This window comes from Vulpes vulpes, chromosome 8 (assembly GCF_048418805.1).
Source record: "Vulpes vulpes isolate BD-2025 chromosome 8, VulVul3, whole genome shotgun sequence".
Lineage (NCBI taxonomy): Eukaryota > Metazoa > Chordata > Mammalia > Carnivora > Canidae > Vulpes > Vulpes vulpes.
The window spans coordinates 40,913,046-40,937,226 of record NC_132787.1 but is presented as its reverse complement, the minus strand read 5'-3'; the positions used below and the strand labels follow the sequence as shown (position 1 = coordinate 40,937,226).

General features: G+C 53.5%; 1 protein-coding gene across 13 annotated transcripts in view; it reads right to left on the bottom strand.

Moving 5' to 3' along the window:
• The window catches only part of TSPAN11 (tetraspanin 11), a 75,974-nt gene that overhangs the window by 17,081 nt on the left and 34,712 nt on the right, over nucleotides 1-24,181 (bottom strand). For 11 of the 13 annotated variants that reach the window (XR_003234467.2, XR_012002985.1, XR_012002987.1 and 8 more), the window contains exon 3: nucleotides 13,516-13,707. The exons of the other annotated variants lie outside the window; for them this stretch is intronic. Coding sequence is in view for 7 of the 11 variants with exons in the window: in XM_025995396.2 (XP_025851181.1) it covers nucleotides 13,516-13,707 (192 nt within the window). In the remaining 4 variants the exon portion in view is untranslated. The remainder of the gene's footprint in view (nucleotides 1-13,515; nucleotides 13,708-24,181) is intronic. 13 annotated transcript variants of the gene reach the window in all.

Below are 24,181 nucleotides of genomic sequence, written 5' to 3'. Positions count from 1 at the left end.
ATGAGCCTCTGAGATGCAGGGACTGGAAGTCCGAAGAACGGTGGTGGAACATCAGTGGATTTGGGTTTGAGTGAGCAGCCACCGGTGCCTAGTGTGAATTAGGAAAACATGCTCCAAGGAGAAACTGTGGCTCAGGGAGTTGGGCAAACTGAAGTTTGATCTTCCCCAGGCTCTCTCAGGGAGGCCCTGAGTCATAGCCCCGGGATGCAGCATCCAGGGCCATACACAGGGCCGTGCCTGTGGGATGGAGCCAGTGGATGGGAAGAATGGCACCCTTGCTGCCCTGCCCATCCCAAGGGGTTCAAAGGACCCAAAGGGAGGACACTATGCCTTACAGCGATGTGACCTGCTCCCTGCTCCCAGAGTGTGCGGGTGACAATGTGAGGTGAACCAGACTGGTCAGCCAGCAGCAGGCCTGATGGCCCGGGCCAGGCTGTGTCCCAACTGGGAGCTGCCCGGTGCCCCCGACAGCTCAGAGCAGCACTGACATCCTGCAGCTCCTCTGACTCGGCTGCCCTTCCTGCTCACCCCAAATTGCCCCCCGTACCCCCGTGACCCCAGTATTCTGGGGCCAGCTCTTTCTGCACACAGGACCCTACATGCAGAGATGGCTAGTCAGTGGCTGCCAGGCTCCCTGGGTGCACCCTGTGTCCTCAAGGGTTTTGGAGGCAGGCTGAGAGAGGACTCAGGCTGCTGGAACAAGGAGGGCAGCATGTTGCCCTTCGCCGCCTTCCATCTGTGGCGGGGGGGAGAGGCTCTTCTTCCCATCACTGATGTCCCATCAGCGGGGACTGTCAGCCGGGAGTCACGCTGGATGGTAGTCATGGAGGCTTGGCAGTGTCGTGCCACTTCCCCCGGGGAAGTCACTGCCACCACCACTGGAAGCCGGGCTGGGAGGAGGGCCGATGGGCCGGGCGGGCTGACTTAGTACACGCCAGCCCTCGGCTCGCTGGGAGGCACCGAACAGCAGCCCAAGCTGATGGAGTCGTCGGGGGCGAGCAGAGCGCTCCTGCCCACCTGGGAGCCTGGCTGTTCAGAGGCCTTCAGGAGGGGTGTGGGGGCCAGCCTGGGGTCCTGGGGGACTGATGGCCGCATGCCGGGGAGTGGGCAGGCCGGGTGCTGGGGGGCACAGGCCCTCGCCCCAGACAGCGGCAGCGCGGTAGGAGGGCTGCAGGTGCGTGACTCACCTAGGCGGGGGAGGCCCTGAGTCATAGCCCCGGTGTGACAGTCCTCGGGAAGCTGGCAAAGGGTCACACACGCCGGGATCCCCCGCCCTGAGGGTCCTGGCAGCCCTGCCTCTGGAGCAGACTGCTGGAAGCCTGGGCAATGGGGCCAGTGGCTAGTGGGGGTCGGCCATGCAAGGCCGTGAGCTGTGACAAATGTCTCTCCCCTGCCACTCCACCTTTGCTTTACCGAGCCTCCCTGACTCCCCTCAGTCCAGCCGGGTCATCCCAGCACTTCTAGAGCACAAGCTAGCTGGCTCCAAACCTGCAGAGCGCCCCAGTGCCTCCACACGGTCCCTAAACATGCGCCAGCCTTCCAGCCTCCGCCTGTTTGCCCTCAGTGACTCCCTGCCTGGAATTCCAGGGCCCGCCTGTCCTTTGTCACTCAGCTCCATCTTGGCCTCCACTAAGTCCTCCCCGGGTCTGCAGCAGGTGCTAGCCTCCCCAGCCCAAATGCCCACAGAGCTTCATCTGCCTCCAGCTTCTGCTCCTGCTCCTCGGCTAGACTCGGCCCCTAAACACTGTTCCTCCCAGGCCGGGTGAGTGACCTCACCTTGCCCCCTGCTCCAGAGGTCACCTCTGCCTCTGGTGTTATGGCCCTGTCTCCCCAGGATGACTGTGAGTTTCTGGGGAGCAGGGACCACATCTCAGGCTCTTTTGGCTCTCCCTCAGGGTCCACTATGGTGTTGGGTCCAGATGCATGCTCAGTAAATGTCGCCTGATGAAGACCCGTGAGTGCCCTTTCACCAAGAACGCCACAAGAGACAAAGGGGACTGGCCAGTGTGTGCAGGCCCCAGGCATGGAGGCAGGAGCCCAGTCATCGTCTGATCCATGGGTGGCTTGGAATTGTCACCATAGTTTAATTTATACCAGTGGTTCTCTACCTGGCATGACTTTGCCCCAAGAGGACATTTGGCCATATCCGGAGATGTGTTTTTATAGTCGCACCTGGGGAAAGGAGGGCTCCTGGCTGGCGTCTAGTGGGGAGAGGCCAAGGATGCTTCTCAACATCACACAGGACAGGCCTCACCACAAAGAATGATCCGGTCACCTAAAATGTCACAGGTGCCGGACTGAGAACCCTATCTATACATTTAACTTCAGAGTCTGAGGCTGCTGCTGGGATTTGATTTGCGTACGTGCCCCTCAGCCCTAGGGGAGACATAAAAAGGAAGATCTGAGGCAGGCTGGCTAGTTCCTGGGAAGCCTGGAGCTGAGCACACACAGAGGCATGAGAGCGGCCTACTCCGTACCCTCCTCCGCGGGGACCTAGTGGCAGGATGTCGCCCACTCTGACTCCAGGATCAGTGAAGCCTCCAGGGCTCCAGTTCCTGGGCCCTTGGGCTGTGGGGCTGTTGTGGGGATGCTATGAGCCCAGGTGCATCCCGAGAGCTCCACAGCCTGTTTCCCGAAGCAGCTGGGTAGCCCCTGGCTTCCCCCACGTGAGCCGGGGCGGGCTGGGCGCCGCAGCCTCACGGAAGCATGAAGACGGCTCTGGCGCTGCCAGCTCCGACACCCTATATGTAATTTGGAGGTGTCCCATTCCACTGCAGGTCGGGATTTACTGGCTTCTCCTAGCTACCCGGCCGGGGCAGGCCCGCGCTCTGCCACCAGGCAGCTGACCTTCCCTCTGGGGCCACCAGGATTCCTGCAGCCTGGGGGCGACAGCCCGACTCAGGGCGCCTCCGTGCTTCTCCAGAGCTGGCCCCGTGGTTTCCTATAGAGAGTGATGGAAAGGCAGCGCGTCCCCCGAGACACGGAGAGAGCAATGAAGCTTCCCTGGCAGAATCAGCGCCTCACGCACCAGCGCAGCCCCAGCCCGCCGTGGGGGACCTGTGACGGCGAGGCCAGGGTGTCACCAGCTCTTGCTGGTGCCCGTGCCTCTCGTGAGCACGTCTCAGGATGGCTCCCAGCCACCCTCGGGGCGAGCACGGCATTGGCCTCCCTATGACCGTGAGACGCATGTATGGAGAGGCTGGCAGCTGGTCTGAGGTCACACCGCAGGACGTGGCCGAGCCCAGCGTTTCCAGCTGCAGAGCCTGTGCGCTGGCTTGCTGTGTGTGTCACCCCCCAGGAGCGGCCGGGTGTGTGGCTGCAGGGACCTCAGACCCTCGGCCAGGCAGGCCAGGTGTGTCCGGGTGGCCTCTCCCAGCGGCCTCCCCTCCTTCCTCAGGGGCCCCTCCGGGCACTCCAAACGGTAGCTTCTGCCTGCCGGGCCGCTCCTTCACGCCTGTGCCGGGACTACAGCCTCGGCTCTCGTGCCATGCGTGCCCCGCCACCCATTGCTTTGCTCAGCCCAGCCCCATCCTGGGTCAGAGCCTGCACAGCTGTGCAGTGCTCCCCACGGCCTGCACCTCTCGACGTGATGTCGCCTGGGCCTCGCTGCCCCGACCGTGGCTGCGTCATACGTTGTTAGCCAAGTCTCAGCTTAGGCCAGGCCTCCCCCAAGCTCACCCTGTGCCAGAAGTTCCTGCGCATGACCTCACAGCTGACATCCTTCTTTCGGTGCCTCTGTTGGACTCCTGGGTCTCATGTGTGTCCTGCCCCCCAGGACCATGGGGACTTTGATCCTTGTTTGCCCTCCTACTCTGTCCTGTGTCTTGTTCTGTCCTCACAGTCCCCAAGGAACCTTGGTGAACTGGACCCAGCCTGGCCCTAACTGCTCCCTGACCTCCGGTCCCACTTGCAGTTCTGTGACTGGCCAGTCCCTGCATTCAGGGCTGCCCCCAGTCCCTCCAGAAGCAACCACTGACGCTTGGTCTGATGGGGACCAGGAATGAGACTTCTATAGGAAGTTCTTGTAGCCTCTGCCTCTAGCACCCTCCGTGAGAACTATGCCACTTCAAAATCCACCAAAGGGGGCCCCAAACATAGGAGGAACCAGTTTGGAAAGCATAGAAGGGGACCCAAACATTCCTCTTCCCTCTGTACCATCTAAGTTTCTTTTTTTTTTTTTTCTTTACTCTTTAATGGTACAGTTTGAACTAGAAGAGAAGTTGGGTATTTTCTAAAACTAGAAATCCAAAATAAAGCTGGAACAGCACAGTACTGTCTGAACCAAACCAATACTTTCTTTAATGAGAAGCTCTGCAGGAGCTATGTGGCAATATTTCTAATGGTGACATTAAGGTGATTAATTAGAAATTGCATCTGCAGATGAGCTAATGCTGCATGAGGACAAGCTGAATCCCAGATATGGCTTCTGGGGCAGAGCCACTGGTGCATATGAGCCCAGGCAGCTTGGCACCAGCTGGCATTCTCCCCGCAGTGTTAAGACTTTGTATGACTGGACTTTTGGAACTCCTTGCTGGGCTGATTCTACCACAAAGAAGGGAACCTGCTGATGCTTTCCTCCTCGGCCCCCTCCGCTATTCTGCAGGATCAGAGACGGAAACCAAGCCACAGCTGGAAAACTGAGGAGGCGTGGTGTCCAGGCAGGTGGAGGTGGAGGCCCCAGCTCATTCTAGAGCAGTGTGGCAACAGGAGAGGAGAGGGGACTCGAGGCGCTGCCAAGGTTACGCTGCCCGGAGAAGGGTGCCGCCAGCGTGGCTGTGTGTGAGAGGGTGACAGAGGCAGGCCGCAGCAGGGCCAGGGAACTGCCAATAGGCCACGCAGGAAGAGATGGAGCCCCTGTTTAAGCGGCGATGACCTCAGGTGCATTAATTTCTGGCTATTAACCACTGGCCGGAGGCAGTCAGGGCTCAGAGGTACGGCTGCCCAACTGTTGGTGCAGAAAAGAGAGGATGTGGGCTTGAGAGCCTCAAGCCATTCCTGTAAGGTGATGTCACTATTGGGAGGATAAAGGTGACCTCAACCCCTCTGGGCCCCCGCCATTCAGCCTCTCCACCTGGGGGGGCCCTGCAGGCTACATACAGGATGATTGTGCATGTTCTGGCTGACATCTGAAATTCACTCTCAGTTCCGGCCCAGGTGGGGAGACCTGGTCCAACTAGAGATGGGAAGGTGGAAGACGAGGGGAGGGAACAGGCCGGGCCTGGGGGAGGCAGGAGGCCTTTGAGGGCCACATCAAGAGAATGCCATGGAGGCTGTCCAAGGTCCAAGCCAATATGCTGGGGTCAGGAGATCACATTGTTGGGGGAGTGGGTAGCGCGCAGGAGGAGAACATAATTTGGGACTCCAAGCCAAAGACAGGTATCAAGCCAGGACTGCCACAAGTTCAGGGTTGGATGGGCTAAGACAGTGGGTCCAGAGGGGGAGGGGCCTGGCCTGCTGGCTGGCAGGATAAGGGCCAGACTCCTCTGGGCACACGTCCTGGCAACTCAGGGCATGCTGCTGCTGGAGGCATTTGGGCACAGGAGAAATGGCTGACCGCTGCCTCCAGCTGTCCCCCGGAAGGACCCAGATGTTCCTGTTGGAATCTTCTCCCAGGCTGTGGGGGAGATGTGGCACAGCCCATAGACCCCTGTGCAGGCGCCTGGAACATATGAGATTTGCCTGGGCTCAGGGCAGGACCAAGGATGGGACTAGTGACAGGTTGCTAGGGGTGGGAAACTTAGAATTAGGATAGGGTTGGCTACAGGGAGGAAGGGAGGGTTGAGCAGGAGACGTTCCTACCAAGCTTGGATGTACAGAAGAGCGCAGAGAGGTCAGAAGCTCTGGCCAAATGGAAACAGGAATTCAAACCACCCACAGGGCTCTTGGTCCTTTGCTACAGGTGTCTTCTCATTAGACTCCAAGCTGAGAACTGGGCTGTAGGCCCCCTCGTGTCTTCTCTTCTCATCCTGCTTTGTGCCCAGTAGAGCTGGAAATTCTGGGAATGTGCTAGAAATGCTTGCTGAGGTCAATGGCAGCCCTATCAATGGAACGTGGAGAATGAATTGCAAAAAACTGTAGGAGAGGAAGTGGTGGAAATTAGGTGGCTATAAAACCCACCCCATATGGAAAAGCTGCTGCAACAGGCAGGCAGTGATATTTTCATCCGCTGCATCCTGAGATAGGTGGATCTTGAAGCCAGGATGGTGCTGGTCAGAGAAGAGTGATGTCACACAAGGTGCCCTGGTCTAGGGGTCTGGGTCCAGCTTGGCTCTGTAACAAGATGCTGTGTGACCTTGGGCAAATCACTCACCCTCTCTGAGCCTTCTGCATAAAATGTGGGGCTCAGATGGGAAAAACACCTTGGTGCTGCGGCGTCATCAATCCATGCCATGTACGGACTTTGCCTCCTCTGTCCTGGCCTCCTGCTTCCCGCAGGGACAACTAGAGGAACACCCCCGGTGTCTCTTCTCCTTGCTCACTGCTTGTCCTATCTAGTGAGTGGGCCTTCCTCCTTCACCTCGGGACCAGCCTGCCCTCAGGATGCCAAATTTTCTTCTCTCCTGCATGCAGTGAGTTTAGTGGGGGCAGTTCGTAGAAAAGCATGTGAGCCTCTTTCAACCAGAGCTGATGGAGGTGCTAAGGCTTCTGGCTGCAGAGAGAAAGCCACATACTCCAACCAGCTTCGCTAGTAATGACGGTGACCTATTGCTGCCATCTCTCTGTCTCCTGGGTCTTATTTTTCAATTGATTGTAAATGCCCCTTAAAACCTCAGCATGATGTGTGGGAGACGGAGTAGGGCACGACATATCAATACGGAGGCACCGACTTCAAAGCCAGGACCAGAACATGGCATGAGACGAGCACGTCCAGACAGCTGTCCAGCCACCACTACTGTCCCAGGCCAAGGGGCGTGGGGAGGCCTGCGGCCGCTGCCACAATGAGAATGAGGTGTGGATCAGACACAGCTCATCGATGGGGGGGGGGGGGCTCCTGCTCTCTGCCTCCCCCAGGGTCTTGGCAGGGCAAGAGCCTCTTCAGAGCTGGACAGTACACACTGTCCAGCAGGCCTCACTAGCTATGGGGCCTTAGGAGAAGATTTTTCCTCTTGGGATCAGTTTCCCCTACCTGCCAGCTCACTTCCAGGCCACCCTTGCTAGGTGTCTGCTTGTGGAGTAAGATCCATTTGAACACTGGTGGGAGGGACACATCACCGGAAAGTCAGAAACATCTGCATGTACAGAAAGGCTTGCAAGGGAGTCGTGAGGGGCTACCTGGGGCCCAGATCTCCTGCAGCCCCAGTCATCAGGGCCTGGACTAGGCTTCAGTAGGTGAGAGGGACGCTAGCATGTCTCCTTCCTGTTACATGGCTAAACTCAGAATCTGCTAAGGAAGCGTAAGGAACCGAATGGTGGGGAGGCAGTCATCCAGAGTTAAGCAAACTCTTGCATTTGGGATATAAATAGATGATGTTTAGTAACCATCCCCTGCGCCACCCGCCCCCTCCCCGGCAACACAGACACACGTGTGCACCTGCACTGTCTCTAAGCCTCCCCGGACAGCCCTACTCTGAGTGAGACTTGCTTGGGCCCCAGCTGGGGCAGGGTTGGGGGGTGGGGGATACAGAGAGCCACCATGATGGGGTGATCATCTATCCACACATAACTGAGTTGAACTTTCTCCCACTAGGCCAGCACATTTTCTTTGGTGCATTAACAGAGCTGCTTTCTGCCACACTGCCTGTATCCTCAAGCTTGCCCTTCACTTTTAAGTGGATCAGGGCACAGGCAGCTGCTAACTGATCCCAAGTTCTCCACATGCTTCACTTTTCACCTGGAATGCAAACCCTGAGGTCCTGAATGGCAAGATAGGTGAAAGCCCATTCCCTGTGTTGAAGCATCCCAAAGGGAGGTGCAAAGCTAGCCTGGGGCAGCAGAGAAGGCCCTGGAGCAAAACTCAGATATTGACTGGGCATCTACGTGACCTTAGGCAAGTCTCTGACTCTCTTTGAAGGACCTCAGCAGGCCCTGCTGGGAGAGGCAGGGTACAGGCTGGCTGAATGGGTCTTTGAGGAGCCCTTGCCTCCGGACTCTGAGGGTATTCTGCATCCTACTTCCTTGTGAGGATCCTTGGTGAGAGTCATCCCGTCCATTTCCCTGCCTCTACTACACCAGGAGAGGAGGTTCAGATCAACCATACAGGACCAGGAAAGGCTATCCTGCTCTGATGCAGAGGACAGCCTTGGCTGTAGGATCCATTCTTTTGAAGCCTGTGGGCAGCTGACTCAAAGGTCAAAGTGCTACCAACCAGATGAGGCTATGACCACCCGTTGGCTGGATGGCTGATGGAATGCTGACAAAGTAATGTGAGCCTGACAAATGAGCAATGGGGAGACACAGTCAAACTCCCCTCTGCTCCCCGGGCACCAGGATCCTTCCTCTATTATCAGCTTCTATCAAGGAAGTGGTCCTGCCCAAGCTGTGGGGACCCTGGGAGTAATGGCCCTAAGAATAACTCCATTTATTTAGGTTCCTCCTCAAAGGAGCTTGGTCATGGTGATGGTGATGTAAATGATAATTATAGCCACATTTTATGATCTTTATATAATGTGGTGACTCGTTTCCTAAGCCTTAGAATACTCCCTCGTTCTCTTCATACCTTAACCCCTAGATAAGCATAGGGATCCCAAGGTGGCCAGAAGTGGCTGAGTGACTTTCCTGAGTCCCAGAGTAAGTTGGGCAAGCTTACTACAACTTGCTTTTTTTTTTTTTTTTTAAGATTTTATTTATTTATTTATTCATGAGAGACAGAGAGGGAGAGAGAGAGAGAGGCAGAGACACAGGTAGAGGGAGAAGCAAGCTCCATGGAGGGAGCCTGATGTGGGACTCAATCCCGGGTCTCCAGGATCAGGCCCTGGGCTGAAAGCAGCGCTAAACCGCTGAGCCACCTGGGCTGCCCCTACAACTTGCTTTTGAACCACAGTCCTTGATTCTAGATCTCATTGCCCTGGCTAACCAACTGTCAATATACTTGATGGAAGTGTTGCAGTCTGGGGTCTCATTTTCAGAAATCGGTTCTAGCACTTCTTACACTTTAATCCATCCCCTAAATATAAAAGAGCCCCTGACAAGGACCCAGTTTAGCCTGAACTATTCATCATAATCTTCATTTGGCTTAAGATATAAAAGTTTTCAGAGCCCGTATTCAAAAATCTAAAAATATCCCTTTCTTTTGATCAGGGTGGTGTCTGTCCTGATCACCGACCTTAGGCTTAGATGGCCTGAATTATCTGGCTCCCTCATGCAGCCTTCGCTAAGACAGAAGATCTGGTGTAAATAATTTAAACCCCATTCCCTTTCCCCTGCGCAGATTTCCTACACCGCGCCAGGCGGCATTTCAACCCCAGCAAAGATGTGCTATTCCTGTCTCTGATGAACGCTTCCTTCTTAGGAAAGTGACTTTAGGGGCTGCAGAGGTGCTAGGAGGAAGGGCTCGGACCAGGGCAGATGTGGTGCCATGTGAGCTGGACCGTCTCACTCCGGGTCCTTCTCAGGGAACGTCTGATGTCCGGCTTTGCCCTCTGCCTGGTCCAAGCTGGATCCACATCACTCGGATGCCTGGTCTTTCATCTTTCCCTTTCCTCTTTGGGGACCACTTTGTGCAGAGCCAGACTCACTGCATTTCTCCTTTGGAGTTTCCTGCAGCCCTTTAGCTGATGAAAGATTTCAAAAGGAAGTTAGACGAGGAGGGGGAAAGCATGAAATGAGAGCAGCAAGGAGCCTCCAGGAACCACAGAACACTTTCAAACTGCCTTAACGGCATCACTTGTATCTGAACAGGAGCCTGAGTTTAAAAGTTCCTACTTGTCCTAGCCACCTTCTTGGTTAAATAGTCAAGTGCTCAATGATTCAGGGGCTGACAGGCCAGGATGTGGGTCACTCAGAACCGTTGCTTCACCTGTGTTCTGTCCTTGGGATGGTTCTGTCTGTTTTTTTCAGAGGGGGCAGGGACAAGCAAAGGGAGAAGATTCCAGGCTTCAAGGTTTGCTGTCTGCTAGCCTGCTGCCCCTGGACTGGTGGCTGTGCATGTGCACTTTTTCCTGCCCTCACTTTCAAGCTGGTGATGTGTCTGGTCAGTGATGCTGGGCCACAGAGGTCAGGGGCATGGGATCAGTTCTGTTGGGATGGAAGAGAGAGCAGACCAGGGGCTGGGGGATGTCAGGCAGGGCTGAGAAGAAGGAGGGCGTCTAGCCCTAGCCCATTCAGCAGCCCTGGTGCCCGAGCTCTGCCTCAAGGTCCAAGGGGATGAGGAAACCTCTAGTTTGTTGACCCTCCAAAGGGCGAGCTGAGAGGTAGATGTGCGCCGTCCTGCAGCCAAGCCCGAGGCCCTGGCCTTCCAGAAGTCCTCACATCTTCCCTGCACAGCTCTGGGTATGGAGTTTGGTCCCCCCCCAGGCAGGTTGTGGCTGGATGCTGGAGACATCAGCTTTCTTAATGGCTGGGCCTGGAGGGCGGCAGACCTTGCTAATGGATGGTATAGGATGGGAGTGAAGAGGTGGCCGTGATGGGTGGCTCACAGAGCAGAATGCTGCCAGTTACCAACCCTTGGGCTTTCCTAGTGGTCTTTGAGCTCTTATGAGTAGACTGGTCTCCAAAGAGGCCGATAAAGCTGAGCATCCCTCATTAATGCCCAGGTGACCCACACTTGCAAGTCCAATGTCTTTGGACTGGGACCTCTGGATGGAGTGCTGGACCTGATGGCCCTCAAGCTCCCTTCTACATGGTCATGCTCTGGCACACACTGTTATTTCCATATACTATAATGAAAGCAAGGAACTGCTAGGCCTCCCCCCAATTCCTCCTCCCCCATCGCCCCCTTGTCTCCTGCCCTAGTATTCCAGCTGGGTTCCATAGGGAGCTCCCTCTTGTACCCACCCTGACCTCTGAAAGCAGCTGCTCTGTGCTGACATCCACAGATACAGAGTCCATGTCCCTCCACCCACATTAGCCCACTCGGCATCCCATCCCTCTGTCTCCCACCCTGCCTGGCCTCCCTATGATGTGTATTCTTATTGGCAATTCTAACAGACTGGGCTTCACAGCTCCAGCACTTAGTCTCTCCACATCTCCCAGGCCAGCTTGCTCATCTGCGCATCGGGGTGAATGATGCCTTTGAGGCAGGCTAGCCGGGGGGACGCGAGCAATGGCCCGGGAGACAGACCTAGCTGCTCACTAGCAGTATGGCCTCTGGCAAATTGCTTAACCTATTTGCAGCCTTCCTCACTTAAAATGCACACCGTGAAAGTAAACACCTCACAGGGCTGGGTGAGGGTTAACTGAGCTAAATGCAGTGTTTAGAACAGTGCTCAGTACAGAGTTCACAAAGATTATGACTTTGCAGGGCTGCTGTTGTAAGGGCAGAGGGAGGTGGCTCTCAATGAGCAGCACCCATTCATGTTAGAATTGCACCCTGGGTGGACAGCGGGGCGCTGTTTCCCAAGGCTGAGGAAGTGATGTGGGACCTTTAGAGGGGACCATTAGAGTGAAGATGGCTCTGAGTGAGAAGGAAGGTTGTCAAGTGAGGGCCTTCCTTCCTGGGCTGCAAAGGTGAGTCCTTACTCTTCCTTGTGGAAGGAAGGGGCAGCTGGTGATCACAGGGCTCGGTGTGGGCCAGAGGGCTCAGCCTGAAGCCTGAGGCCAAGCTGAAGGCCCCATGTCCTAAAGGGTCAGTGCTGAGCAGAAGAGAGGTAGATCCACAGAGAAGGTAGGGAATGGGATCTCTCTGGGCCCAGTAGCCCCCAGTTCCTGTAAGGGCTGGACTTTCTCCCCAGGCCATATAGCACAGGCCCACTCATGGAGTCATGCCCCGTGTCTTCATTCAGCTGATGCTGATCAGATCAGGGATGTCCAGCAGGCTTGCAAGGACTCATGCCAGGCCATGTGAGGGAGGGCTGGTAGGTGCGGGGCCAGCTCAGGGCACACCTGTCCCAGTGCTGTTAGGACCGCTCACGTCAAAGCCCACGCTCTAGTGGCTGGTCCCCTGTGGGACTTTGCCCTGCTGGTGGGCCACCATCCATGTGACCTGCACCTTGGCCCTGGGCTATCCCTCAGAGCAGAATTAAAAAATTTTTCCAGGCAGGGGAGAGCCATCCTGCCGAGCCTATGCACAGGTGCTTTTGTATCCTCAGCTAAATAACTAGGTCACCACTGATGCGAGAGTCTTCAGGGGACAGCCCCTCTGCTGCCTCCTGCTCCCTTGGTTGGATGTATAAGGGTACAGGGAAGCAGGGTGGAGAGAGCACAGCCTTCAAGGCTTCTTCCTGTGACCTGATTCCATTCAGGCTCAACCTGATTTCTCATTGAGACTCGGGCTGGTTCTGGCTCTGGCCCTTCCCTGCTAAGTCCACGTGTTCTGTGGCCTCCCTTGCTCCCCCTGGAGGAGGCTTGGCCCTTGGGAGGAGATTAAAATGGGAGAGATGCCACCCAGGCACCAGGAAGCCTGCCCAAGCAAAGGGTGCAGAGAAGCAAGGGGGTGGGTCTGGCTTCTGCCCCTGCCCATCCCACCTGGGCTTCTTTTCCTGACACGATGAGCTGGCTGTGGATGGACAGTCTTCCCAGCTTCAAGGAGACTGTCCTGCCCACAATGTCACCCATGAAATCCTCTTGCCCAAATAATTGAACCTGTGTTTGATCACACTTCTAGATTCAACTGCCAGGAGAACACTTTAAATGATGTCCTAAGGATACAATCAGAAAATCAGAGTGGGAGAAACCATAGAAGAGATGACCTGGTTCCTTCCAACAAATAAACTGCAAACAAGATGAAAGAGAGAGAGAGAGAGAGAGAAGGGTAGTGGAGCTGAGAGACTGAAAGAGACTCAGGAGACAAACTGCCCAATCTTAATACATGGACCTAATTTAGGTTTCAATTCAAACAAACTGAAAAACAGAAAGGAGAACAGTTTATGGGTCATTTGGGGAAACCTGAAACTGCCTGGCTATTTCATGGTACTAAGGGATGACTGGTAATTGTTTTTGGGTGTGATCATGGTGTTGTCATGATTTCTAAAGAAGGATTCTTCAGTTCTAGGGGGGGCACTGAAATATTACAAACCACACGCTGTCTGGGAGCCAAGGGGAGGGAGGCAGGAAGTAGGGAGGGAACAAAGTTGTTGAGTCTGAGTGATGGGACAGGCGGCTTCACTATCACGTTCATTTCTGCGTATCTTTGAAAAGCACTGTGGAAACATCCAGAAGGAAGAGGAGGAGGAGGGAAGTGGAAAGGTAGGGTGGAATGGAAGATGAAGGAGCAGCAGGTGCCACCAGGACTGGAGTAGGTGCTAAGGACCTGGAGACTGTGGCCAACAGCAGTCTCGAGGGCGACTGTCCCTCTCTGGCTTTCCCCAGGCCTCCTTGCAGGGGCCTCCACCGCGTGCTGGGGGCTCTCAGGACAGGAGCCCAATGCGGGGTGGGGGGGACAGGGTGTGGGCTGGGGGCTCCGGCAGGCAGGGCACTCACCGTGGAGAGGCAGCTCCTATCCTCCCGGATGATGGCGCCGAAGCCCAGGAAGCCGGTCACCATGACAAGAGCCCCCGAGAAGATGAGGATGTAGGCGGATGCAGCGAAGGTGCTGGAGGCCAGGATGCTGAGGTAGCCGCTCTTCTCCACCAGGGTCCAGACGCCCACGGCCAGGACGGTGGCCCCGCCCACCTGCGGGAAAGCCTGGGTCAGGGCAGGAATCCTCGGATTCCTCGGATTCCTCGGATTCCACGGCGTGGACTGGACCTGCTGTGCCACTCACTTTGCTTTTAAAATTTGGTTTCTTCGAAGTGCTTTTTATTTCCTTCTAGATTTTATTTATTTATTCATGAGAGACACACAGAGAGAGGCAGAGACACAGGCAGAGGGAGAAGCAGGCTCCCTCTTCCAAGTCCCTATGTGAGACTTGATCCCAGGATCTGAGCCAAAGGCAGATGCTCAACCACTGAGCCACCCAGGTGCCCCTGGAAGTCCTCAGCACCTCCAGCAGGTAAGAGAGACAGGTTGATGAACGTCACACAGCTGCGCCACTCCAAACAGAACAGGAGAGGCTGATGTGCCACATTTCTTCAATTCCACAATGCACATCTCTCACAGCCCCATGTGAACATCTCTATAAATGAGATGCATCTTATGATTAATGGCATCTTAGGATTATAGTCGGCTGCGCTTTTTCTTAGTGGTATAGCAAACAATGGCATATCTCACAACTGGTGGCATCCTAGATTCAGTGAAATTCTGGACTACAATAGGTTTTGAAATTCCCTGTGAGCGTACGTTCTTCGGCCCATACAGTGTCCATGACCAGGGAGGGAGTTCCTGAGGTTGGCTCAATGGAACTGTGTCAAGAGAGGGTTTCCAGCAAAAGAGCCTGCTCATATTCTTTCTGACCCCCACCCCCGCCACCACGATACGACTGAAAGGCTGGGGTGAGGGTCCCAACTTCACCTAGCTAGCGGTGTGGCCTAAAGATAGTCAGTTTCTTCATATCCCAAATAAGGGGCTGTATCAGACTAGTGATTCCCCGCCTAGAGCCACCAAGGTCAACTCTGATTACTTTTTCCTGTGGATCTCATATTTTGAAGGCTTTTGCCTTCCAAATACAGTGAATTAATTAAGTAATAATTCATTTCTCATTTTTTATTAATCAAAGGCACATGGGAGCACCAGGAAGAGATTCTGAGCAGCATGAAACAGTCAATGTGACCACTTTGCATTGATCTTTTAAGAGGTGTAGTCTCTTTATAGAAATACACACATTATCCATTATCTGTCAGGTATGTCAATCCCACAGGCTGAGAATCAAATTCAGGATCCTCCATCTGGTCATGTGTGGGTTTGACTGGGGATGCTTTATCTGTTGCGGGACATGGAACCCACTGAAAATCTGACAAAAAGCTTTGGACACTTTGGCCAGAGAAATGGTAAGCTGCATAAAATAATGTGTTCAGGTTTGGGATTTGAAGTCTAATCTTGTAGCACACAACAAGCCCTGGTGTAGACAGGTCTCTAAGGCTTCCTCCACTTGGACACCCAGAGAAAGTGGCATTTCTCACCCAGACTGCACAGTCACCTGGGAGTACAGGTGACAAAATCCAATCACACCTGGAATCTCTGGGAGTGGGATCCAGGTGTGAATATTTTATTATATTCCCAGGTACCTCTGAGGAGAACCACTGCGTGGGTTCCATATTTAATGGAGGGTCACAGTGTCCTGTCCCTCTCCCCCAGGAGGCGGCACTGTGCTGAATCTCACAGAAGATGCTACTTCCTGGAAGATTCTGGGGCCTGCCCTAGGTGTCCCTACCTGGATAGCTCTGGACATTTGTTCAGGACTTGAAATCCATCCTTTTTCCTGTCTGTATTAGGGTGTTTGCTTTGGTAGGAGCTTTTAGGTTGAAGGTGGGGTAGTGAGGAGCAGAGTTTCCAGTCCAAAGGGATGAAAACCCTATTACGAAAAAAAAGTAAAAAAAAAAACCCCAACAACCCACCCATGGAGCTCCCGGAGGAAGGAGTAGGGGCCTGTAAGAAATGGAGCCCCGGGAGAGGAATAGTACTGATGCTACTAATGGAGGGCTGCTCTCTTCCAGAGTTCTTCTTGCCAGTCACAGAAAGGGCTAGAATCTTGAAGAGCAGGGAGAGCCCACAAGTCATCCACGGTGGCAGCAGGGCCCCTAGCCAGGGGTGGTCTGGAAATGAACCAAAGGGATCCACCACCTTGATTAAGGTCTGGAGAACAAATCCATACTTGTTCCGATGTCCATGGCAACACCAACCCTCTCCTGAGATGTCACATCCAGTGGAGAAGTTAGTGTCTACAGGGGATTTGCCCATCAGGAACAAAAAAGTTTCAAGTCCTCCAGGGCGTCTCCTGCTTGGGACTTGGTGAGCTCTTCAGAAAACAATTTTGCATCTGGACAGGCAAAGTAAAAGTTGCTAAATGTTGGAATGGGTCACCAGTGGGGTACTGGGAGGCCGAAGTCAGCAGGTTTGGGTTCTGGCCCTGGTACCCCTGCCTACCCATGTGACTGCGTGGCAGACACGTCACTTGGTGAAGCCTCAGTTTCTTCATCTGTAAAATGGTGCTGCAGGATGCAAGTATCTCTGAGGTCTCTTCCACACGGGTAAAATGTCCCTGTTAGTACCAGGGGCCAGCCTGCTGCCAATGCTCCTCCGGCAAGATGCTTCTGGACCAGCGGCCCAAGGCCTTCACAATCAAGGCATGTGGACACTGCCTAGGTCAGAGGGAAGAGCAGTGGACAGGGGACCAGGAGGAACACTGCCGGGTGGCGGGGACACATCTGACCCTAACGAGCTACTTCAACTGTTGCTATGTGCGTAGAGTTGATTCAACTGTATTTGGCTCCTTACAGAAACTGTGGAATATTAACTACATTTTTCAAAACCATAGCCTGTAGCCGATTAGCCAGAAAGCCCCACGGAGGGCGAAGCTCTTGCTGGTGAAGACCCAGGCAGTCCGGGAGGGCCATGGCGGGTCACCCACGCCTTGTAATTTTCAGAGCTTCCAATATAGAGAAGAGAAACATTGCCAGAATGTTCTCTAAAAAGGAGAAGGATTGGCCCGAGCAGCTGCACATGGCTGGGCCCTGACAGATGCAGGTGGCAGCAAACCACTGCCCACCACCCCCAGTCCCATCAGGCAGAGGATATAAAAGTAATTGCAGGATTTTCTTTGTTAGGCTACTGACGGGTTTCTATGCTGGGATCTGGGGGATGGAGTGGTGGGGTGGGGCAGGGGCCAGGACTGTGGGGCTCTCAGTAAGGAAGGGTCCCCCAGACCAGATTTCTCTGCCCTCAGTGGGAGGGAAGCCCATGGTATGGGGAGGCTGGAACACACAGGGTACCATGCAGTTCACCTCTGTACATGTTTGCTGGGAGCCTCCAAAGTGCCAAGCTCCATGCTGGACTGGAGAGGTTTTGGAGCTAGAGGTAGGTTCACCCATTTAGAACCACACTCAGAGCTCCTTCACCCTTGGCAGTCTCATCAGTGGCACCACCATCTGCCCAGAGCAGAACCCCCTAGGAGGGACCCCGAGGGTCACTCTGGACTCCTTACTCTCCTACCATGTGCTCATCCCCATCTGTCCTCCCACCATGTTCTTTTAACCATGCACTGGTCTGGCTTTGGCTCCTTGCCTCCCCACGCCTGTATCAGCAGCTTCCCTGCCCCTGCTCAACCCAGAGGCAAGAGTGTCATGCTTCAAATACCGATCCACCAGGCAACCCCACCAAAAAATTGCCCCTGGCTCCCTGGCACCCAGAGCATCAAGCCCAAACCCCAGCATGGCTTCACATATAGCCAGAGCCTGATTAATGACCAACAGCCCCCAGGGCCAGGCAAACATTTCTCCCAGCTCCCCCCATGCTCCTGTGGCCTTGGCGCCAGTTCTGTTTGAGTTGACTCTTCAAGGGTAGGCTTGTCCTGCTAAAAGCAACTTTCCACTTCAAGGCATTCTTTTCTTGGCTCTTTGTTTTTAAAGAGCCTTTGGTAAAATAAATTGGAGCACTATTTTCCCTCTCCCCAAACCAATTGACCAGAGGAGAGGTCATGGGATTTACTGAGGGTTGGAGCTGGGAAGGGACTTAACACTACCTGTTCCTCCTTCAAACCCAGCTCAGAACCTGCAGGGAACCTACCCCAGTCTTGCAAATCATTCCGTCCTCCCCATGGCTTCCATGCCTTATACAGGTGTCTAGAGTGACGCGTGTCATGGCATATTTGTTGTATTTGTCACTTTGTCTCCCTTTTAGCCTTTTGGTGAAATCTCACCCATCTTAGTATCCTGAGCAGAGCACTACACAAGGCAGTGCCCGGTAACTCCCTAGAGAAGGAGGGAGGGAGGAACAGAGGAAAGAATCAAGTCTGGCCCCTTTTATATTCTGGATGAAGAAACAAAGGCTCGGAGAGGTGACTTCCCAAGGTGCCATCAGTAGCCAGGGGCCAAGTAGGGACTAGAGCTCAAGAGCTTGATTGGCCAGTTCAGTTCCAATTTTACCAGCTGGGCTGCTGATCCACACAGAGCTGCTCTGCCCATGAAGCCAGCCACTCTGCTCAGGGCTGTCACCACAGGCTTCCTCCTTGACTGGTGTTCCCCACAATGGCCCTGTGAGGACCACATGTGCATCCCCCCTGAGTATGAGCCTGTCCCCCTGCAAGGATGCCCTCAACTCCAAGGGGGTCCTGTGACTTCAGTATCTTAAAGAAGTGGGGGGGGGCAGCAGAAGAACCAACCGCGGGACCCCTCCTCTGTGCTGTCACAGATGACATGACCTGGGAGGCAGGCAGAGGCCTGTTCACTGGGAGGAATATGGGAAAGCGAAGGGCTTTCTACCCTCTGCAGGAAAGGGAGCAGAGCTCTTCCTTCCTACACTCACCATGGGAGTCCTAGAGAGGTGTCCTGAAGTCACCTCACTCCCCTGGCCGGGACACACGTCCTCTACCATCACTGCCTCCTGTGTTGGCTCACTGTCTCCTCTAAGGGATCTGGGGGTTCCCTGGAGGCCAAGCCCCACTGGTCCCCAAGAGAAGCACCAATACCTCAGACAATACCCTGGAGCAGCACAGAGCTTTGGGAGCAGCCAGCTCTTCCCCCCTGTTCTCCCATAGCCTGGCATAGCTCCTGGGAGGCTGGGAAAGTTTTGATTATTAACACAGCCAAGCAGATAATTAAAATAATAAATTAGGGAACAACATTTGCAGGGGTGATGGGAGCTATAGGGAGCCATGCAGGAAACGGGAGGAGAGAAAAGCATTTCTGAGGCACCATGTAGGGAAGCCCGATCCTGTTTTCTTTTTAGGGTTGGGGAGGAGGGATGAAGGTGTTGGTATTTTTGGTTCCTGACCCAAAGCCAAGGGGGGGCCTCCCTTGCCCAGTGAGAAGGTTCCAATCAATACTGGGTTATTTGAAATTCCAGGGGGGTGGGGTGGAGTCAGGGATAGGGTGATGGTAAAGGATGGGGGATCAGGCATGGGTTGAGCATTGGGGGCCAGGGGGCCAGAGGTGGGACAGAGCTTGGGCACAGAAGATGGGTGTCTATTGTGGTGTTTCCTATGTTTTACTTAGATTCTTCATACTCTGCATGTCTGAATGCCTACACCATTGAAACATCCTAATTCAAGTTCAATCTTGAACCTTGGGGCCGTTTTGGATTCCAAGTAAGCATCAGAGCAGCAGGTCTATGGCTGTAATCATTGATCAGTGGCCTCTGCAGGTGGGAAGAGCACTGGACTTTGAGTCAGAAAACCCAGAAGTAACATAGGTTTCTACCAACCATGTGAGCCTCAGTTTCCTCTCTACAAAATGGGAATGGAGATATAAAAGAGTGGATGTAAGAATCAATGCAAAGGGTAAACTGATTCAGAACCCTCAAATCGTGCAAGCACAGCACAGCTGATTGGGAGGCGGGTAGACTAGGCTTAACGGCTCATCGAGACCACCAGGCCTGGCATGTGACCACTGGCATCTGCATCCTGCCCAAGTCAGGGTGGAGGTAGGGCCCATTTGCACCATCCGACTGCTCCGGGTTTTGAAACTTTGGAATTTAGCCCATTAGGGCTGTGAAATCAATTTGGTGGGGTCATAACCTGCATCAAAAAACAAAACAAAATGAAATGCCACCAAGTTGAAGAGAAAATATCAGACTGCATTGTGCCCAGTAAGGGTAAGCTTGCTTTCTTGCACAATTCTTCATGTAAACATTTCTTATGCTTCCATGTATTTCTTACATGGGTCATGATCCCTGAAGTCTTAAATCCAGTGTTAATGGGCATGGAAAGCTATAAATGAGTCTACTCAAATAGCTACACACACAAGCCAAGCACCAAGCATGTGTCAGAAACTGTGCTATTTCCCCAAATGTTCATCTTTAATTCTTAGAGGTTTTTTTTTTCTTTTTTTAAATTTTTTTAAAATTCATTTATGATAGAGAGAGAGAGAGAGAGAGAGAGAGAGAGGCAGAGACATAGGCAGGGGGAGAAGCAGGCTCCATGCACCGGGAGCCCGATGTGGGATTTGATCCCGGGTCTCCAGGATGGCGCCCTGGGCCAAAGGCAGGCGCCAAACCGCTGTGCCACCCAGGGATCCCTTTACAGGGTTTTTAAAAAATATTTATTTATTTGAGAGAGGGAGAAAGAGAGCGAGCCCATGCGAGTGAGGGAGAGGCAGAGGGAGGGAATCTCCAGCAGACTCCCGAGGAACCTGACATGGCCCCAAGTTCATGACCTAAGCTGGAACCAAGAGTCAGATGCCTGACTGAGCCACCCAGGTGCCCCTAATTCTTACAGGTTTTTGACACTCCCATGGAAGATAAGAAAAACGTGAAGCTCAGAGAGAGTAAGTGGCTTGCCTGTGTTGGCCTGCTCAAGTTACCATGATAAAATACCACAGCTGGGAGGCTTCAGCAATAGAAATGTATTCCCATCTCTCACACTTCTGGTGCTGTAAGTCCCACGATAAAGTGCTGACCCATTCAGTGTTGGAGAGGACCCCCTTCCCTGACAGCTGCCTCCCTACCGTGTGCTTTGCTCATACAACCTGTCCTCTGTGCACACTGATAGAGATCTCTCTCTTCCTCCACTGGTAAGGCCACTAGTCCTATTGGATTAGGACCGCACCCTTCTGCCTTCATTTAACCTGAATTACCTGCTCAAAGCCCCATCTCCAAATATAGTCACACCGGGGTTTAGGACTTCACCGTATGAATTCTGAACGTTTGGGTTACAGTTCAGTCCCTAGCAACTAATGTCCCATGGCAAATAATTAAGATCTCGATTTGAACCCACACTTGAGCCCAAGTCTTCCCAGCATGCTCTGCTGTCTCACTAACCCACGTAGACCCCAAAGACAGTGAGGGAGAGTGCAGGACTTGGAGTTGGTGGCCACGAGGTAGGCTTAGGATGGAAGAGGGCTGGGCTCCAGCTCTGGCTTTCTGGGCATGCCGCTCCTGGCACTGCACAGTGGAGCTCTGACAGCGTTGCCCAGGGCTGCGGGGGTGCTGGGAAGGTGAAACAGAATGGGGAGGTGAAGGCCTTGCACAGAGAAAGCCTGCAACAGTAAGTGCCATGCATCATAGGGACTCCGTCCACTGATGCATTCCAGGTGCCTAGCACAGTGCTTCATAAACATTGGAGATGGAGTTTTATTGTTATTATAATACCATTGTTATTATTGACCAGAATGCCTGGGTGTCAATGCTAGCTTTCTTTACCACCACTGTAAGATCCTTTGGGCAAGGTCCTAAACTGGGTGAGCCTGTTCCCTGCCTAAGGATAATGGCCATACAGACCACAGGGGTTGATTTGAGGATCGTGTGACATAATCCGAAGAAGGTCTTTCTCCAGCGGTGCCTTACAAATGCTAGGCATCATATCTGCCCCGAGGAAGGGCTTTTTAAACTCTTCTCTGTGCTCGATTTGGACAGAATATGGCAAGATGATGTACAGGGAAGGAACACTGTTTTGGGGGAGAAAGGGAGTTTGAGTGTTCACCCCAATCATAGTAGAAGGGCACTCTGCCCCTGCTGTCTGGGCTCGCTCTCTGTGTCTGCACAGGGTAGTGGTGGTAGCAAGGGGCGTCAGGGAGCAGTAGCTGGAAGATCCTCCCTAATGCTCTGTATTAGAGTCAAAGGAGAAGGCAGAAGGAGTGGGAGCACTGACCAGTGTGGACACTCGCATTGCTGTGTGTCCTGTAAGAGGGGCTCAGATGGAGGGCCGGCAGCCGGACTCTGGGGTGTGCGTAGGGTGGGGGGATCATTCTCTTGTGGGAAGGGGTCCTCAACCACACAGCCCCCTTCGTAGGGAATGCTGGTAAATTCCCAGGGCCTTGGCGTGCTACAAAATGTATGACATTGTGCTCTGCATGGGAAGAGATGGGCCAGCAGTCTGTCCCATATCTACTTCTGAGGAGACAGCAGTGCATCCAGGGGACAATGCCAGGATGTCCTTGGACTGGAGACCGAGGCCTGAACATCCCCAAACTGACCATCTGTTATAAGGTGGACGAGGCCTGGCTGAATGGGTCCCTGGGAAACTGGTCCATGTCCATCCAGGCCACCAGGCAGGGGTATTTTTAACCCAGAGCAAAGAGATCTCTATGGGGGAAGCTGACCCTCCCTGGGAGCTGCTCTGGTAACATGCTTGCTGCCCATCTGCCTAGGCTGCCACCCTCATGTCCCGCTCCCTACCACTCCCAAGGGAATGCAAGCACTGAGTGGACAGACTCTGGCCTGCTCTGGCTGGAAGAGCCCCTAGGGGTGGTCACAGGCAGGACATGCAAGGTCAGGGCACTTCCAAAGATATTCTGGGCCGAGTGCCTCACAACAACAGCCATCTGGCCCTGCCAGCTACTGTCCTCTCTCTTCTCCTGGGGCCCAGCAGGTATTGTCTACATGGAGTACCTACTTCCTCGGCCCCTGCCCCCACTACTCTCCTGGGAGCTCTCTCAATACAGCCACCAATAAACTGTGTGGTCACACCTAATGGCCACTTTTCAGGCCTTAAAATACTTGATAGGTCCTGTTCCTTTAACACGCCAGCCCCGCCTCCCAGTCTCCTGCTTCTGGGACACTGTTCCTCCTGCTTTGCCTCCCCCTCCTCACCTGCTCTGACCTCCCCTCCTCCAGCCTCCCTGGGGGACCCCTCCTGTCGGCTTGCCTGGGGCTTTCCTGGTGGCAGCACTGAAGGTCTCACAACCTAGGAGCTCCCTTGGTTAGGGCAAATGGGGCCAGTCTCCATGCTGTCTTTGGGGGTCCTTACCTACTTCTGTGCCTGCAGCCACCATCTGGGTGGGAACGATCCAGACTTCCCATGAGCCAACTTCCCACAGAGCATCCCTGCTCGTATGTCTTCTGGCAACTCAAACTCACTATGCCACCATCCAAATTCTCCTTCTGACGCCAAACTGCTCGTCCTTCTGGTCTACCACTGCAGTGAGGGGCTTCACCATCCACCCAATCTTTCCTCTCAACCAGCTCATGACCTAGTTTTACCTCCCAAGTCCCTTGCTTGTCTCCAAATATTTCCATTCCTGGTGTCACTCCCATGGGGCAGGTCACCACCATCTCCTGTCCTGATTAGGGCCAAATCTAGAGGGGATTTCAGCAGGGATCATCCCTAGGTGGTGAATATTATAGCTTGAATTGTGTCCCCAGAAAGGTTTGTTGAAGTCCTAACCCTGGGACCTGTGAATGGGACCTTATTTGGAAACAGAGTCTTTGCAGATGGAATCAAGTTACAATGGGGTCATCAGGGTAGGCCCTGATCCAATATGAGTAGGGTCTTTCTAAGGAAAGGACAATGCCACATAAAGACAGAGACACGCAGGAAGAACAGCACAGGCTGGCAGACACAGAGATTGGAATCATGTAGCTGCAGACCCAAGAATGCCAAGAATTGCCGGCCACCACCAGAATTTAGGAAGAGTCCAGGAAAGATTCTACCCAGAGTCTCAGAGGGAGCATGGCCCCAACGATACCTTGATTTTGGACTTATGGCCTCCTGAGCTGTGAGAGGCTAAATTCCTATGGTTTAAAACCACCCAGTTTATGATACTCCATTATGGCAGCCCTATGAAGCTAATTTACTGAGATACAGGCAATTTTTGTTTTATTTATACTTTTCGGTATTTCAGGGATCATCAATGGTGGAGACATAGGCTTTTATGATACGGAAAAGCATACTTATTCCTAAAAAAAAAAAAAAAAAAAATCCTCACTCAGCGAGAATCCTAAGCACTCTATTGGATTTATCTCTAAGAATCAAAACTACCTGCACCCACACAGCTTACTGATCGCATCAGGGTGGCTTTGTTTAGTCCGCTGGTTTCATCAACCCAGCTTTACTATTCCAGGAAACTCTTGCTCAGGAAGATAAAAGTTGCAAATAAAATAAGTTCATTGTTTGTTTTAGGGACTTTGCAAAAGGCATTTAAACAAGCATCAAATGGTTCCACTTTTTAACAGATAGCATCAAATGAGCGTCTACTCTCCAAGGCTCTCCCAAACTCTGGCCATGCTGTGCCCACCAATCCTTAACTACCGTGTCATGATCCTTCGGGGTTTTAACACATTGCCCCATCTCAAGCAATTTCATTAGTCTTAGCGAAAGGCCCGGAACACATAGATATAA